The sequence below is a fragment of the Trichosurus vulpecula genome, chromosome 2, assembly GCF_011100635.1.
Source record: "Trichosurus vulpecula isolate mTriVul1 chromosome 2, mTriVul1.pri, whole genome shotgun sequence".
Lineage (NCBI taxonomy): Eukaryota > Metazoa > Chordata > Mammalia > Diprotodontia > Phalangeridae > Trichosurus > Trichosurus vulpecula.
The window spans coordinates 86,320,805-86,339,934 of record NC_050574.1 but is presented as its reverse complement, the minus strand read 5'-3'; the positions used below and the strand labels follow the sequence as shown (position 1 = coordinate 86,339,934).

Here is a 19,130-nt window from a genome sequence, read left to right as displayed (position 1 = left end):
AGTGTGTTGAGCTTTTTTGGGGGAGAAGGTTGTTAAACATTTGCCACCTCATCCCTGCCTATCTTTTTAGGGCATCAAAATCCTGGCAAATCCCTGATGTGTCCCCTAAACCTAAAAACACAGTTTTCTGTCCAATTTTTCCCGTTCTATTCTTGCAGTCAAGGAGGATTTGAACTTTGGAGTGATCTTTGACTTTTCTCTCTTTCTTAGCCCCATATCCGATTAATTAACAAATCCTGGACAAATTTTATCAAAATCCATTTATCAAAGGATTATCCAGTCTCTACTTGAACACCTTCAGTGATGGGTATTACACTATCTCTTAAGGCAAGCATTTCCACTTTAGGGCAACTAACAGTTAAAAAGTTTTACTTTATGGGGAACCTGCAATCTTCCTTCTTGTTACTGTCACAGTGTCATACTTTGCTCGTAGTTCTGCCTTGTTGCGGGAAGTATAACAATTCTATCCATTCTTGATTTTTGTTGTTAATCAAATATCCTAGATGAGGAACATACTCCAGCAATGCACATTGGCATCTCCTCTGCAAAATATATACTTGTTGACAACACATGCCTAATGTAATTTATAGCAAGGAGTTTACAAGTCAGATTACTGGCCAAAGGCAGTTCTAGCTGAAAACATTTTAGAGATTATCTAGTTCGATCTGTTTATTGTATAGACTGAGGAATATAGGGCCCAAGTGATTTATCCAAGTTTATATAAGATATGAGAAGTAATGCCAGGATTCAAACACAGATTTTTTAAAATCCAAACTGAGTAAGCATTCCCTGCATCAGTAATAATAAAAATGTGCAGTTTATTAATGGATCAAGGAATATAGAAGATACTCATGATGTTCATCTCCAACTTAATGTTTCTGCACGTACATTTTGTATAGGTACAGATTTGCATATATCGATATATACTTTATATAATATACTCATACATATATGCATGTACATACATAGATACAGATTCATATATACACATGAACATCATATATGTGTGTATACATACATGTGCATATGTATATATGTATATGCATATAAATATATGTGTATATGTGTGTGTATATATCTATATATGCATATGATCCTCAATAGAAAAATCAGTTCATTGGAATATTTGAATATGGTATTTATTCTTATACTAGATGTGGAGTCAGAATAATTTAATTTAAATGCCAGCTTACTAGAAGCATAACTTTTGACAAGTCACTTCACTTCCCTGTTTCTGGGCTTGGTCATTTATAAAATTAGAATAATAATCCTTATTTTGTCCACTTCACAGGGTTATTGGGGTTCTTCAAGCATAGAGTAGATTAGCCTTTTGAGGGATATTACTGACAGGATTTATGTTTTACACATTAATTGACCTAAATAACTAGATAACAGTTCTTTCAACTGTAGGAATCTACAAATTTATGGAAATCACATGGAACCATGTATGTGGAAAATCTTTATAAACATGAAGTGATATGTAAATTCAATGACATAAGGATAAAATAAAATGCTTCCTAAATTTTGATAGCAATCTATGTGCTCATTGCCCTTTAATAGTTTATACTTGCGGGGGTGGCTAACCTGTGGCCTTGAGTCCACATGTGGCCCTCTAGGTCTTCAAGTGTATCCCTTTGACTGAATCCAAATTTCACAGAACAAATCCCCTCAATAAAAGGATTTGTTTTGTGAAGTTTGGATTTAGTCAAGGGGCAGCACTTGAGGACTTAAAGGGTCACATATGGCCTCAAGGTCACAGGTTCCCCACTCCTGGCTCCAAACAATCCAGTGGCTTCAGTAGTGTTTACTAGATTCAGTTAGGGGCTATCAGGGGCACAGTGGATAGAATACTCCCCCTGGAGTAAGGAAGACTTGAATTAAAATCTGGCCTCAGATGTTGTGTGATGCTGGGAAGGTCCTTTACCTTGTTTGTTTTATTTTCCTCAACTGTAAAATAGATATCATAATAGTACACACCATGCAGGTGTGCTGTGAGAATTATCTGAGATAACATTTGTAAAGCACATAGCACAATGGCTGGAACATAGTAGGCATAATATAAATGATTATTGCCTTCCTTACCTCCCCACTTATCTACCCTACTTGGTGATTATCACTCAACTTCTTCTCAGCCCAGGCATCCACTAAGCCCTTCCCTTTCTTCTAAAGAATACCTGGATTATCCTCTTACGGATCTGCTTAGTCTTTATACTATAAATGATGGGGTTAAGTACAGGTGGGAGTAGCAGATACACATTGGCCATAAGTGTGTGAACAATGGGTGACAGATGCTTTCCAAAGCGGTGGATCATGGTGACACCAATGAGGGGTACATAGAACAGCAGCACAGCACAGATATGAGAAAGGCAGGTATTGAAGGCCTTGAGCCTCTCAGCCCATGAGGCAATGCCAAGCACGGTCTTCAAGATGAGCACATAAGAGCAAAGAATAATAAGGGCATCCAACCCCAGAGTACAAATGACAACAATGAGGCCATAAAGGCTGTTGACACGTGTGCTAGCACAAGCAAGTCGCATGGCATCCTGGTGGAGGCAGTAAGAATGTGAGAGGACATTAGAGTGGCAGAAAGGCAGTCTCTTAATAAGAAAGGGCACAGGGATGACCACACAGATGGCACGGGTAAGGACAGCTACTCCAATCTTGCCTATGACCCCAGAGGTGAGGATGGAAGCATAACGCAATGGATCTCGGATGGCTACAAAGCGGTCAAAAGCCATGGACACCAACACCCCAGATTCCACTGCTCCAAATCCATGTATAAAGAACATCTGAGTGATGCAAGCATCAAAAGGGATTTCAGGAACATTGAACCAGAAAATGCTGAGCATAGAAGGCAGGGTGGACATGGAGAGACCCACATCAGTCAGTGCCAAGATGGAGAGGAAATAGTACATGGGCTCATGGAGGCTGCTATCCATCTTGATAATGGATAAGATGGTTCCATTGCCAAGAAGAGTGAGAGCGTAGAGGAGTCCCAGTGGGAATGCCATCCAGGAGTTCTTCTCTGGCATTCCTGGTAAACCCGTCAACAAAAAACTGTGATGATTTGTATGAGACACATTCAAGTTAAACATGATATCACCAGCAGTGGGTTTTTCTGCTTGGGAGGCAGCTCCTGAAGTGAAAGAACATTCTCTTATGGGCTAGTAGTAATGTACATTTAAGTCAGAGCAGAAGGGAAACAGAGACAAGGGGTTTTTCACTCTTAATTTATCCCTTACTTCCTTGGAGATTTCAAGTGTGGTAACTCTATCGATTTTATTTTGTCTACAAAAAAATGACGATATAAATAGAAAAGAAGTATCCTTAAGAGAGTTAAGTAGTACCTGGAATCCAGAAACAAGGACTTTAGTCTGTGGGGCACCATGACTCCCTTGTTCATTTCTACAGTTTAAATATTGTCAGAAAAGTGGCAAAAGCAATACAGAAAATTCCTAGTAATTTAGGAGTATGTCATACCGGGGTAATATTCCTTCAAATCATCGTTTCCCTTTAAATACACTCTCCACAAACATACACACACATTTTCTATACTCATGAAAACTTCCTAGGCATATAACCACGTAATAGTAGACAAACATATTCTATACATATATTTACATATGGTAATTCATGCAAATTATTTAAATGCATACTCATTTCCAGACATTTGTATGTGTGAACATAAGTACACAGTTATTGTTCTCTAAATGTCATTACTCATATGTGGAAAGTGGCCTGTTTTCATACAGATAGGTCACACTACCTGACCAAGAACTGTACCTATGTTCTGCTGCCCACCTCACACCATGTGGATCACCAATCCAAGAAGTGAGAGAAAAAGCCTACTGAGTAATCTACAAAAGAAAATCTCTTCAACATTTAAGTTTGACCTAGGCAGAATTTACTGGGATGAAGGAGAGTTCTCAAATAAGTCTCTTCCCTCTATAACCAGCCTGACCCTAATAATCTACCACATTGATTTTTAACATAAGGCAAGATGAGGTGCTGAACATCTGGCCTTTTGACATACCCTAGCTATCTCTTCTACAGTGACTGATAAATTAATGTTATCATTGTTCCAAGTAATCAGGAGCAGGAAAACAATACACACAATGACCACAACAATATAAATAACTACCACAAAAGTTGAAAGTCTCTGCTGCAAAATTATAAAGAATAAGCCTAGAGCTAAAAAACATGAAAAAACATCACTCTTTCCTTTGCAGACATATTCAGTCCATAGTACTGCACACATTTTCATGTTGGAGGTCCTGATCCATGTTATTTATTGTCTTTTCTAATATTTTGTTTTTAAAATATTCTTTGATGTATGCGATAACATTCTGAGGGGGAGATACATGAGGAAATTTAGGCAAGTTAAAAACAAAACATAACAATAAAATTTATTTTATTGATAAAATAATTAATTTTTGAAGAGTTTGGCAATTTAATACTATATAGCTCTACTCAGAAACTATTGTCATAGCCAAAACTCCTTTCCATGAAAACTACTCTCTACTTCCTTAAAACCATCCATGTTATTCCCATCCTTCTAGTATCCATGTCCCACTTTTCTCTACTTTTCTATTGTGTGCCCTTCAGAATACCTGTTCTATTATTAAGAAGCTTTCTGTCATATTAAACATGTGACCTTAACATAACAATTATTTTGTACATACATGATACTCATTTATATGTACACATGCTACTCCACCTCTCCACCATCTTAGAACTAAGCTTTTCGAAGGCAGGGACTCTTGCATTTTGACTTTGTATCCATAGCACCTGGCATGGTGCATGGTACTTAGTGGTTGCTCCACAAATTCTTGTCGAATTCCTTTGTTTGACTCACATGATTGTTGTGAGAAAAATTCCTCATAAACTGTCAATTATGATAGGAATGTAAACTATTGTTACTTCAGCAAAGCCTCTCTGTGCTTTATTCCTACTAATGATATTGTGATGATACAGAGTTAAATGTGATCATGGCTTTTCATCCATGAGTTTTCATTCTCACTGTTAAGATGAGACATAGACTCAAATACATATGATGCACTGTAGTGTGGAAGCATGCTTTTGAAGTGCAAAGACCTGTGAGAAGACTAGATCACTTTTGGTGGTGGCAATAAAATAAAACTACATGGAGGAAAGGGCATTTGAACTGATCCTTGGTAGAGGGATAAGATTTCACCTGATCTAGATCAGAGGGGAATCTAGGCACTAAGATCAGGTTATGAAAGGGCACACTTATGCTCTTACATTATTGATTTGAACATAGATACACATGGAGTTTCTTCAATACAAAGTCAGATGGATACATTCTATGCACAAATGAGTGAGTGAATGCATGCATGAAAAGCAAAACGTTTTAAAGTAGTCAGATGTCAATCATCGGAGTAAGCCCTGGAAAAAATGAATACAAGTAAATATACCATTATTCTTCCATAGAAATATACAAATTCTCATACCCACAGTCACACAACTATACTTATAAGGACACTCTCAGTCACTCTTCCACAGAGTTGTGCAGAACTACAAATGGTCCTATACAAATATACTTATAAATACAGCTGCAGTTCTTATCAATAACATATACTAGTACAGGGCTGTCCAAAGTGTGGCCCACGGGCCACATGCAGCCTGCAGTGAGATTTTATGCAGCAGGCCTGTGTTTACTATAGGCGTGGAAATTGACATAAATACTTTAAAGCATTTGTGTTGATTTCTGTGCTTGTGGTGGACACAGGTGGGCCTCATGGGGCGTATGACCTGCGTTTTGAACAGCACACAATAGAAAAGTAGACAAAAGTGGGACATGGCTGCTAGAAGGACGGGGATAACATGAATGGTTTTAAGGAAGTAGAGAGAAGTTTTCGTGGAAAAGAGTTTTTGGACAGTACTAGTACATGAATGGAATTGTCATGCACAGAAAATAAGTATCTGTTCTCTTTCTCTCTCTCTCTCTCTCTCTCTCTCTCTCTCTCTCTCTCTCTCTCTCTCTCCCATGTGCACACAGATACACACTCACTTCTGTTTGTTGTTGTTCTTTAGTCATGCCTGACTCTTTGTGTCCCTATTTGAGGTTTTCTTGGCAAAGATACTGTAGTTGTTTGCTATTTCCTTCTCTAGCTCATTTTACAGATGAGGAATTGAGGCAAACAGGGTTAAGTAACTTATCCAGGGTCACATAGCTAATAAGTGTCTGAGGCTAAATGAGTCTTCCTGACTTTAGTAGGACCAGCGCTCTATCCACTGCACTACTTCATTGCCTAAATACTCTTCTACTTCTTCACAAGGGGACTATTGTATTCCTATGCACTCATACTCTCCTACACATTAACGGGAACACTCCCAACATCTTCCTCTCTTTACCTCACACTCTCCACCTCTTTCCTTTCCTGTTACTTCCTCCTCTCAAGGATAAGCTATCTCATTAATGTCATTTTATAATTTGTTGCTCAATAACTGATTTATGGTGGAAGACAAACTCTGCGGATTATTTGTAAATTATATTTTTCAGGTTCTTCTGCTCCTTCAGTCTGTGGATAATTGAAAATCTGATATATTTCAAGATTTTTCCTTCTTCTGTCCATTTGAAGTAGCTTGAATTCCACAACCAAGCCAGTCTTCCACAAAACTGTGATGAAAATTCATTCTTTTTTGTTGTTACCAGATTGTTCCCTTCTTTGCTTTTTTTCTTATTTTTGGTGACGCTCACCCACTTTAGGGCTGCCTGTTATACCATTTGTCTATACACTTCATTTTAGTGAAGTGAATTGTAAGCTACAAGTGCTATAGAAAAACCCCATACTGAGAATTTTAAGTTTTTGCCTGATCTCTAATTTTGGAATGAATTCTCATATTCCCTTGAAAAGGTACTCAGTACTTTGCCAGGAGACAGGTGGTACAGGATTCAAACTGAAAGCTGCAGACAAAATGAACTTTTCATTCCCTCTGGAATTCTACTGAGCAGATAGTGATTGACTCTATCTATGAATGTGTAAATCTAGGTATGCCTAGACAGACATCAAAGTAAGAGTTATTGGATTCATATAAATTCAGTTATGTGGAGGGCTCAATCCCATACCTTTTTACCTAGCCAGATGCTAGCCAAATGCATAGCTATCTAGATACATACACACATGTGGTGTACCTTGGGTGTAGTTGTCATTCATAGTAGGACAGACCAGCAAGCAGAAAGCCTTAAGGTGACCTGTAGCATGAAGGGAGTGTCTTTCACCATGAAACAACTCATTGGAAAAAAGTCTATTTCAACTCATGCTATTTATATTTCTCTGCCTGAATCATTAGCTTAGCACGATGGATTGGTGGAAAGAGCTCCAGACACAGAATAAGAAGATATGACTTTTAATCCTGTCTCTGACCAAAGCAGTTATATTACTTGGATAAAATGAAGATGGTATTTTAGTCACTTATCTAACTAGAATGATATAAAAACAGTGCTCTGTGAACCTCACTGTCCTAAATAAGTTAAGATGTTCCACTCTGATCTCTATATTTCATCCTTTACCCTGTTCTCCGTGAAGTCACAATATGCTGACTCTCATCCAGGTTCTGGCTGACCCAGGTATGTGTCTCAACATTCTGTCTATCTACTTCCCATTCTCTTCAGAGTTACTTTTGTCACACACACAAACAAGCGCACATACACACATGCACACACACCTATGTAGTCTCTGGACATTTTCTTGGCAACTCACAGGAGGAAGTAATTTTCTGGGGGAAAGGGAATGGTTGGTGGGGAAAGGAAGAAAGGAAAGGAGAGAGAGAGTTTGGACAGCAAAAAATATTTCATTACCTTCTCTTCATCATTTCTCCCCAGTAATTTAAACCGTTGTTTTATTCAGTCCAGTTCAGTCACTGACCTGTGTATATTTTTTAGTTATTAACCCTAAACTGGCTAGAGATAAGCTCATCAACCTTTAAGGAGGATAGTAAAATGTACCCTTGAGGCCACTTTTGTTCTCAAACTAATAGACTGTTTATTTAATAACTGGTTATTAGGAGACATTAAACCATTAAATGCAATTTGTTACAGCCACTATTTGAGTTCTAGCCACAGAATGAATGGTCAACATTTTATTTTTAAAAGTGGTTTGAATTGACCTAGATAAGAAGATAGTCTTGTACTTTAGTTTATTTGTTCCAATTCTTAAGGCATTGAGAGGAAGGGAATAGAAAATGCCATCTGTGTGTCAGTTAGATTGTTCATTACCTTGTATATATCTGATACCCAAAGGAGAATACTATGCTCAATACACTTGATCGATGTGAAATCTAATTCTGAGTGGGTTACTTTGGGCTGAAATACCTAGAAATATAAGAGTATATTCTAAATGATCAGTTTTTTCAGAAGTTCAGATCTTTGCTCACAGAAAGGCTAGTATATTTACCCCATTCTAATATTTTCTTGTTCCTGGTTTCCAATTCCTTCCCCTTCCTGCTTCCTTCCTCATTCCCTGTTGCCTACAGAATTGGTATGTGTGTTTTTGATTGAAAATTAAAATAAAATCATGATGTATGTTTTTACTAACCTCAATTCCCTATTTCTGGAGTTCCTCACCTCCCTGATCTTTCCTTCACTAAATTTATTTCAACACTCTAGGTGTTTCATCATCATCTTTTCTTCCCCTGACTCATGTTTCTCACTCATTAGCCTGTATTGCACTCTTTCTCCATTATTCTTACCTGCCTTTCTCTTCTTGCTACAGATTCCACCTCTTCCTTCACCAAGGTGATGATTCTGAGCTTTTCTGCTGTCATTTTAAATCCCATGGGTCACGTCGGGTCTCTAGGAGCCTCTAATCATTCCCTAGATCCTAATCAAGCAAAATGGGCCTTTCTTTATCTCCTTCTGGTGTATTTAGGAGGGGTGAAGGTGAGTAGAAAGACTCATATATGTGCTACTTCGTTAAAGGAATTTCAGATACTTTAAGAGAGTTTTGTAGCCTTTACCCATATATGATACCCCAACATTCTCCCCGCATTGGTATCTTGTACTTTCTCATTCAACAAACATATGTACCAGCTAGAAAATAAACTTTCCCCTGATGTGTACATATTGCACACATTTATATTACCTCTATGTATTTATTCTATGTCTATTAATTATGTTTTATGTTATATCTGCACATATCCCAATTTGTCAATGAAATTTGACAAACATTCATTAACATGTCCAAAGTGCTTTGCAAGCCTTTAAGTACTATATAAATGTTACTATTTTTGTCATTTTATTACCATTGTCATCATTATAATCATTATTATGTGTTGAGTCATGTGCTAAGTGCTAGAACTTTCTTTTTAAAAAAAGAAATTTTCTCCATTCAAGGCACTAATTTCTTTTAGATGAGGGGTAAGACACACACATATGTATAATACAAAATTATGCAAAATAAATGGACCATAGAAACGCAAGCCAAGTGGTAGCTGAGTTCCAAGTAAAGGAGAAAAGGGATACATTAAAGAATGGGGCAATCAGGGAAGACTACCTGGAGGAGGTTGCATTTAGTTTGGTCTTGAGAGATTATTTGAGATGAAATTTGGCAAACAAAAAAGGAATGTAGAACATTGTAAGCATAGCTGGAACAAAATAATGGAGACAGGAAAGGATAGGACAGTTCTGAGGGGGTGATTCCAATCAACAAATATCGTTAAATTCTAACTTTGTGCAGAACACCATGTTAAAGGCTGAGAATAGAAAATATTTTAACATTAATCTTGCTCCAAAGGAACTTATAGTTAAGTAAACAGATAACCATCACAGGAAGAATAGTGTATTAGTGTAAAGAAATCCAGTGGAAAAAAATAAGAACAATATGAGAAAGAAAAATTTCACCTATGGCAAGGACAAGAAGAAATCAGGAAATCCTTCCCGGAGGTTAGTCTGGCATAATTTATTATTAATGTGTCTGTAGTTACCCTTAATATATAATAGTATATATGACCTAGCTGTACTTAACTGTATTCAGAATTGGTTGAATAGGCTGGGAAAAGATGTGTTCACTTAGAGGAAAGTCATAGTGGAGCCTCCTGGTAATTTCTCCTTTTCATGATTTTTGAAGTTATTATCAGTTACTTGGATGAAGGCATAGCTGGTATGATTAAGAAGTTGTATATTCAACAAAATTGGGAGGAATATCGAATATGCTGGAGGATAGTTAGGAGCCAAAAAGGGTAGAACAGTGGATTAAACCATATGAAAATAAATTTAATAGAAATTAATTTAAGCCATCACTCTTCAGATAGGCATTACGTAAAAGGCATGGCTAGACAAGAATGTATGTGGAAAAAATCTGAGGCTTTTAATAGATTGAAAGCTTTATATAAGTAAAAGTTGAAAATGGCAGCCAAGAATGGCAAATCCTAACACTATAAAAGATAAAAATAAGGAAAATATGAACTTCAGAATGGGGGAAGAAATAATTTTCTGGTGTGTTCTGCTCTGGTTTGAACACATCTTGAGTTTTGGTGTCAGTTTTGGCTGCCACATTTTATTTTTTTAAAATGTTATTATTTTTAGCATTCATTTTTAATAATTGAATTCTAAATTCTCTCCCTCACTCATGACCCTCCTCTGCCCATTCAGAAGGCAAGGAATGTAATAGTAATTATATATGTGAAATAATGAACCTATTTCCATATTAGCCATATTGCAAAAAAAAGGAAGAAAAATAAAGAAAATGAAAAAAAAAATTTGTTTTGATATGGACCCAGATTCCATGATTTCTTTCTCTGGGGATGGAAAACATTTTTCATCATAAGTCCTTCAGAATTGCCTTGGATCATTATATTGCAGAGAATAGCTAAGCCATTCACAGTATCATATAATATTGCCGTTACTGCATATAATGTTTTCCTGGTTCTGATCACTGCACTTTGCATGAGTTACTATAAATCTTCATGTCTTTTTGAATCATCCTGCTTTTCATTTATTATAGCACAATGGTATTCCATCACAGTCATATACCAAAACTTGTTCAGCCATTCCCCAATTGAGGTCATCTCCTCAATTTCCAATTCTTTGCCAGGACCAAAAGAGCTGCTACTGCTGGTTAAAAATGTATGCATGGTTTTATATAAATTCCAAATAAAGTTCCAAATTTTTAAAAAGTTGCAAATTGTTCTCCAGAATGGTTGGATCAGTGTACAACTCTACCAGTGATGTATTAGTGTTCCAATTTTGCCACATCCCCTCCAATATTTGTCATTTTCCTTTTCTGTCATATTAGCCAACCTGATAGGTGTGAGGTGAAAAGTGTTTTGTAATTGTGTTCATACAGTTTCTGGGTTTGTCTTGGCAGGTAAACTTTCAGGTTATTTTTAATATTTTTTCTTCTTATCTCTTGCTGCTGGACTTTGTTAGTAATACATATACATATATGTACATAAATACAGAGAGAGAGAGAGAGAGAGAAAGTTGTTTTAATATTTATTTCTCTAGTCAATAATGATTTAGAGCATTTTTCATATGACCATCCTGCAAAATGGTTTTGGTGTCTTTATCAGAAAACTGCCAGTTTGTATCCCTTGACCATTTATCAACTGATCAACTTACTCTATTCTAGAGGACCCTTCTCTGGATTTCATTTTGGCTTTCATCAGAACAGAACTATACTCTGAGGTCAAAGCTACTAACATTGATACTTCAGTTTGGAATGGCAAGGATGGGCAAGTCAGGTTCCCATATCTGGCTTTTATTTTTTCTGCTCTTCCTAAAAGGGCTTGGCAGGAAGGGGACTAAAGGAGACAAAACCTGTATTCCAAAACATAATGGATTTGGGGAAAGTCAGTGTCCAGCAGAGAATATCTGATGATTCTGATGAAGGTATCAAGGAGTCCAAGAAGAAATATCCAAGGGAGTAAAGAAGTAGTTCTAATCTCCTGGTCCTGTGTTTGCCACAGAGGAAGGACTACGTCTTAGCAGAAAGTCAATGTTACTTTACCACATCAGATAGAAAACTCTGTAAAGAAATTTGGGAACCAAGGAAATTTCTTTCTTTTTTAGTTGATTAATTTATTTTTAGTTTTAGTTTACAACATTCAGTTCCTCAAGTTTTTGAGTTTCAAACTTTCTCCCCCTCCTTCTTCTTCCCCCTCCCCACCCAAGATTCCATGCAATTCAATATGAAAATTCTACATTTACCTTCACTTTAAACATACTGTCACAATACTCAAGTTTTAAAGAAGAACTATAACCAATGGAATGAACCACAAGAAAGATGAAACAGAGCAAACAAACAAAGAGAGCAAATACTTTGCTTCAATCTGCATTCAGACTCCATAATTCTTTCCCTTGATGTGAATCACTTTTCCCATAATGAGTCTTTTGGAGTTGTCTTAGAACCTTGCACTGCTGAGAAGAGCCAAGTCTATGAAAGTTAGTCATCAGAGATACCATGTGTCTATAATTATCTATAATGTTCTCCTGGTTCTGCTTCCCTCACTCAGCATCAGATCATTTAAGTCTTTCCAGGTTATTATGAAGTCTGTCAGTAGCACAATAGTATTCCATTACCTTCATATACCACAACTTGTTTAGCCATTCCCCAGTTGATGGGAAGCCTCTTTATTTCCAGTTTTTTGTCACCACAAAAAAGAGCTGCTATGACTATTTTTGAACAAACACATTCTTTCCCCCCTCATACGATCTCTTTGGGATACAGCCCTAGAAGTGCTATTGCTGGGCCAAATGGTATGCACATTTTTGTAGCCCTTTGGGAAAGTTCCAAATTGCTTTCCAGAAAGGTTGGATCAGTTCACAACTCCATGAACAATGCATTAGTGTTCCAATTTTCCCACATCCTCTCCAGCATTTATGATTTTCCTGTTTTGTCATGTTAGCCAATCTCACAGGTGAGATGTGGCACCTAACAGTTGTTTTGATTTGCATTTCTCTAATTAGTAATGATTTAAAGCATTTTTCCTTTGATTATAGATATCTTTAATTTCTTCCTCTGAAAACTACCTATTCATATCCTTTGACAATTTACCAATTGGGGAATGACTTGTATTCTTATAAATTTGACTCAGTTCTCTGCATATTTTAGAAATGAGGCCTTTATCAGAGACACCAGTTGTAAAAATTCTTTCCCAGTTTTCAACTTCCCTCCTAATCTTTGTTTCTTTGGCTTCGTTTATACAAAAACTTTCCAATTTAATGTAATCAGAATTATCCATTTTTCACTTCATAATGCTATCTCTTTTTTGGTCATAAATTCTTCCTTTCTCTATAAATCTCTCCCAGATTGCTTAAAGTGTCAACCTATATTTAATTCGTGAACCCATTTTGACTGTATTTTGGTATATTGTGTGAGATGTGGGTCTATGTCCAGTTTCTGCTCTACTATTTTCCAGTTTTCCCAGCAGTTTTTGTCAAATAGTGAGTTTTTATCCCAGAAGCTGGGGTCTCTGAGTTTATCAAACAATAGATTACTATAGTCATCGACTACTGTGTCTTGTGTACCTAACCTATTCCACTGATCCACCACTCTATTTCTTAGCCAGTACCAAGTAGTTTTAATTATTGCTGCTTTATAATACAGTTTAAGAACTGGTATGGCTGTGCCACCTTCTCTAGCATTTCTTTTCATTAATTCCATTGATATTCTGGACCTTTTTGAATTTTGTTATTATTTTTCTAGCTCTACAAAATAATTTTTGGGAGTTTAATTGTTATGACACTAAACAACTAAATTAATTTAGGGAAAATTGTCTTTTATATTATATTAGCTTGGCCCAACCACAAGCAACTGATGTTTTACCAATTATTTAGATATGATTTTATTTGTTTGAAAAGTGTTTTGTAATTATGTTCCTATAGTTCCTGGGTTTGTTTTGGCAGATGGACTCCAAATATTTTGTAATGTCTAAAGTAATTTTAAATGGAATTTCTTTCTATCTCTTGCTTTTGGGATTTGTTAGTAATATATAGGAATGCCAAGGATTTTTGTGGCTTTATTTTATGTCCTGCAACTTTGCTAAAGTTATTTATTATTTCAAGTAGTTTTTTGCTTGATTCTCTAGGATTCTCTAAGTATATTATCATATCATCTGCAAAGAGTGATAATTTAGATTCTTCTTTTGCATATTCTAATTCCTTCAATTTCTTTTTCTTTTCTCATTGCTAATGCTAACATTTCTAGCACCATATTGAATAACAGTGGTGAAAATAGACATCCTTGTTTCACCCCCAATCTTATTTGAAAAGCATCTAGCTTATCTCAGTTACATATAATGCTTGCTGATGGTTTTAGGTAGTAGCTATTTATCATTTTAAGGAAGGTTCCATTTGTTCCTATACTCTAATGTTTTTAATAGAAATGGGTGTTGTATTTTGTCAAAAGCTTTTTCTGCGTCTATTGAGATAATCATATGGTTTTTGCTCCTTTTTTGTTGATATGATCAGTTATGCTGATAGTTTTCTTTTTTTTAATTAAATTATTTATTTATTTATTTTTAGTTTACCACACACGGTTCTACATAATTTTGAGTTCCAGATTTTCTCCCCTCCCTCCCCCCTCCCTCCCCAAGACGGCATGGAATCTCATATAACTACCATGTATAACTTCGCATTGAATTAATTTACATGCTAGTCAAGTTGTGAAGAAGAATTATGACCAATGGAATGAATCATGAGAAAGAAGAAACAGAACCAAAAAAAACCCCAAAAACAAAAACAAAAGAGAAGCAAAAAAGGCGAGCATGTAGTGCACCTCAATCTGTATTCAAACTTCACAGTTCTTTCTCTGGATGAAGATAGCATTCTCCATCGTGAGTCCCCTGGAGTTGTCCTTGCACCTTACATCGCTGAGAAGAGCAAAGTATGTCAGGGTTGGTCCTCACGGAATCCATATATCTGTGGTTGTGTACAATGTTCTCCTGGCTCTGCTCCGCTCACTCAGCATTATGTCGTGTAGGTTTTTCCAGGTTGTTATGAAGTCCATATCATCCCCATTTCTTATGGCACAATAGTATTCCATTACCTTCCTATACCACAGCTTGTTCAGCCATTCCCCAATTGCTGGGCATCCCTTTGATTTCCAATTCTTGGCTACCACAAAAAGAGCCGCACGTTTTCTTAATATTGAACCAGTCTTGAGTTCCCAGGAAAAATGACACCTGGCCATAATGTTTTATTCTCGAGATAAGTTGCTGTAATCTTTTTTTCTAATATTTTATTTAAAAAACTTGCACTTATATTCATTAGGGAAATTGGTCTATAATTTTCTTTCTCTGTTTTGATTCTTCCTGGTTTAGTTATAAAGACCACATTTGTGTCATAAAAACAATTTGGTAGGACTTTTTCCTCACCTATTTTCACAAATAGTCTATCAAGTCTTGGAATTAATTGTTCTTTTAATGTTTTGATAGAATTTGCTTGTAAATCCATCTGGTCCTGGAGATTTTTTCCTAGGAAGTTCATTGATGTCTTGTTCAATTTCTTTTTATGAGATAGGGTTATTTAAGTATTTTACTTCCTCTTTAGTTAGTCTGGGCAATTTAAGTTTTTGTAAATATTAATCCATTTCCCTAAGACTGTCAAATATATGTGCATACAATTGGGCAAATTAATTCCTAATTATTGTTTTAATTTCCTCTTCATTGGAGGTGAATTCACCCATTTCATTTTTGATACTGTTATTTGGTTTTCTTCTATCTTTTTTTTAAATCAAGTTTTTTTCATAAAACCAGAACTTAGTTTTATTTATTAGTTCAGTAGTTTTCTTAATTTCAATTTTATTCATTTCTCCTTTGGTTTTAAGTATTTCTAATTTGGTATTTAATTGCTGATTTTCAAATTTGTTTTTTTTTTTCTAGCTTTTTCATATGCATTCCCAATTCATTGATCTCCTTTTTCTATATTTTATTCATGTATGCATTCAAAGATATAAAACTTACCCTAAGAAATGTTTTCGCTGCATCCCGTAAGTTTTGATATGTTGTCTCATTATTGTCATTCTCTTGAATGAAGTTATTGATTGTTTCTATGATTTGTTCTTTGACTCATTCATTCTTTAGGATTAGATTGTTTAGTTTCCAATTAATTTTTGCTCTATCTTTCCATGGCCCTTTATTACATATAATTTTTATTGCATCATGATCTGAAAAGGATGCATTGATTATTTCTGCCTTTCTGCACTAGATTGTGAAGTTTGTATGCCCTAGTACATGTTCAATTCTTGTTTATATGAAATTTACCACCGAGAAAAAGGTACATTCCTTGCGATCTATATTCAGTTTTCTCCAAAGGTCTATCATGTCTACCTTGTCTAAAATTCTATTCACCTCCTTAACTTCTTTCTTGTTTATTTTGAGGTTAGATTTATCATGTTCAGATGGGGGAGGATGAGGTCCCCCACTAGCATAGTTTTGCTGTCCATTTTCTCCTATAACTCTTTTAACTTCTGCTCTAAGAATTTGCATGCTATACCACTTGGTGCATATATGTTAAATAATGATACTACTTCATTGTCTATGGTGCCTTTTAGCAGGATATAGTTTCCTTCCTTATCTCTTTTAATTTGTTCTATCTTTGCTTTTGCTTTGTCTGAGATTAGGATTGCTACCTCTGTTTTTTTTTTTTTTCCATCAGCTGAAGCATAATATATTCTACTGCACCCTTTTACCTTTACCCTGTGTGTATTCCCCTGTTTCAAATATGTTTCTTGTAAACAACATATTGTAGGATTATGGTTTCTAATCCATTTAGGTACCTGCCTCCATTTCATGGGAGACTTCATCCCACTCACATTCACAGTTATGATTAGTATCTGTGTCTTTCTCTCCATCCTATCCCCCCCACTTATGCTCTTATTTCTCCCTTCTCCCTAACCCCCCCTCAAAATAGTTTAGTTTGGATCACTGTCTCCCTCAATTTTCCATTCCTATCAGCCCCCTCCCTTTTCTTACCATTTTCCCTTACTACTTCTTCCATCCCTTCTAACCTCCATCCCCCTTTTCTTTCCCCTTTCCCCTCCTATTTTGCCTGTGGGTCAATTTAAATTCCGTACTTAACAGAATATGTTATTCCCTCTATGAATCAAATCCAAGGAGTAAAGCTGAAACAATGCTCATCTCCCTCCCTTCTTTCCTCATACTATGCTACGTTTTTGTGCCTTTTCATGTGATGTAAGTTACCACCTCCTCCTTTCCTCTTCTCCCATTATAATCCCTTTGTACCACTTAGGTTATTTTTTATCATCATATCAGTTAATTTATACCCACACCCTCCATCCATGTATATCTTTTTTAAATGCCACAATAAATATACAATTCTCAAGACTAACAAGTATCATCCTCACATATAGGAATGTAAACAGGGTTTACAAGGGTTTTTTTCTATTTTTTTCCTGTTTACATTTTTATGCCTCTCTTGAGTTCTGCATTTGAAGATTTTCCCTTGGGCTCTGTTCTTTTCATCAGGAAAGTCTGGAAATCTCTTATTTCATTGTATGTCCATCATCTTGCCTGAAAGATTATGCTGTTTTGCTGGTTAGTTGATCCTTGGTTGTAGTTCAAGTTCTTTTGCCTTATTGAATATCATATTCTAATTCCTCTGCTCTTTAAATGTAGATGCTGAAGGATCCTGTGTGACCATAACTATAGTTCCTCAATATTTGAATTTTTTTTGGCTGCTTGTAGTATTCTCTCCTTAACTTGTTAATTTTGGAATTTGGCTATAATATTCCTTGGAGTTTTCAATTTGGGATCTCTTTTGGGAGGTGATTGGTGGATTCTTTCTATGACTATTTTGCCCTCTGGTTCTAGGACCTCAGTGAAGTTTTCCTTAATGATTGCTTGTAAGATACCCTCCGGGCTCTTTTTCATCATGGCTTTCTGGGAGACCAATAATTCTTAGATTTTCTCTCCTGGATCTATTCTCCAGGTGAGTTGTTTTTCCAATGAGATATTTTACATTTTCTTCTATTTTTTTCATTCTTTAAATTTTGTTTGACTGATTCTTGATTCCTCATACAATCATTAGCTTCTACTTGCCCAATTCTAATTTTTGATGAATTATTCTCTTCAATTAGCTTTTGTACCTCCTTTTATATTTGGTCATTTTTTTTTCCTTTTAAGGAGTTATTTTCTCCAGATAGGCTCTGTACTTCTTTATCCACTTGGCCAATTTTAGTTTTTAAGAAATTATTCTCTTCAGTGATTTTTTAAAAATTTTTTTATTTGTATTTTTAATATCATTGGACAATTTTTCTTCTGCCACTTTAATTTGGTTTTTAAATTCCTTCTTGAGTTCTTCTAAGAATTTTTTTGTGCTTGAGACCAGTTTATATTCCCTTTTGTGGTTTCAGATTTGCATATAGCATCAATGCTCTCCTTTTGTGAATTCATATTTTGATCTTCTCTGTCCCCATAGTACCAATGGTCTTTACTTTTGTCATCTATTTTTTCTCTCATCTACTTTTCTCATCTGTTCATGGTCATTGCCTTTTTTACTGACTTTTAAAGTGAATCTCTGCCTCTAGGGCACAGTGGGCTCTGTCCCATGCCTCTCGTGGTGGGAGCTAGGGTCCTGGTTACTGGCTTTGTGTGCTGCAGCCTCTGGTTCTACATATACATATACATATACATATACATATACATATACATATACATACATACATATACACACATATATATACACACACATACATATACCCACACACACACACACACACACACACACACACACATATATATATATATATACACACATATATATATATATATATATATACATATATATATATATATACATATACATATACATATACACATATATATACTGCTGCTGCTCACCTAGTGCTGAGTTTGAGCTAGCTGGTGTGTGCCAAGGCCAGGTCTTTCTGAGTTTCCCCAAAGTAATGGTAAACTACACAGCATGAGATGTGGGGGAGGGGTGGTCTGGCCACTAGAAGTCATCTCCTCCCCTAGGGCTGGATAGTCTCAGCCACTGGTGGATGCCTGAGCTGTTGTCTGCAGAGTCCCCTGGCTGTGCAGAGGCCCCGCCGGGGCTCAGGATCTCCTTATAGTCTGCTGAGGTGGGGTTTGCTGGGACAACTCTGGTCCTGCCCTGGACCCCTTTAGGCACTATAGGAGGGATCCTT

At 36.1% G+C, this 19,130-nt stretch overlaps 1 protein-coding gene across 1 annotated transcript; it reads right to left on the bottom strand.

The window, feature by feature from the left end:
• Positions 1-2,144: 2,144 nt before the first annotated feature.
• LOC118836604 (olfactory receptor 51H1-like) lies at positions 2,145-3,095 on the bottom strand. Its single transcript, XM_036743846.1, has one exon. The coding sequence runs from the start codon at positions 3,093-3,095 to the stop codon at positions 2,145-2,147; it is 951 nt and encodes a 316-aa protein (XP_036599741.1).
• Between the last annotated feature and the right edge of the window lie 16,035 nt (positions 3,096-19,130).

Coding starts and splice junctions, on each gene's coding strand:
- LOC118836604 (XM_036743846.1), bottom strand. CDS start 3,095: ATGTTTAACTTGAATGTGTCTCATACAAATCATCACAGTTTTTTGTTG.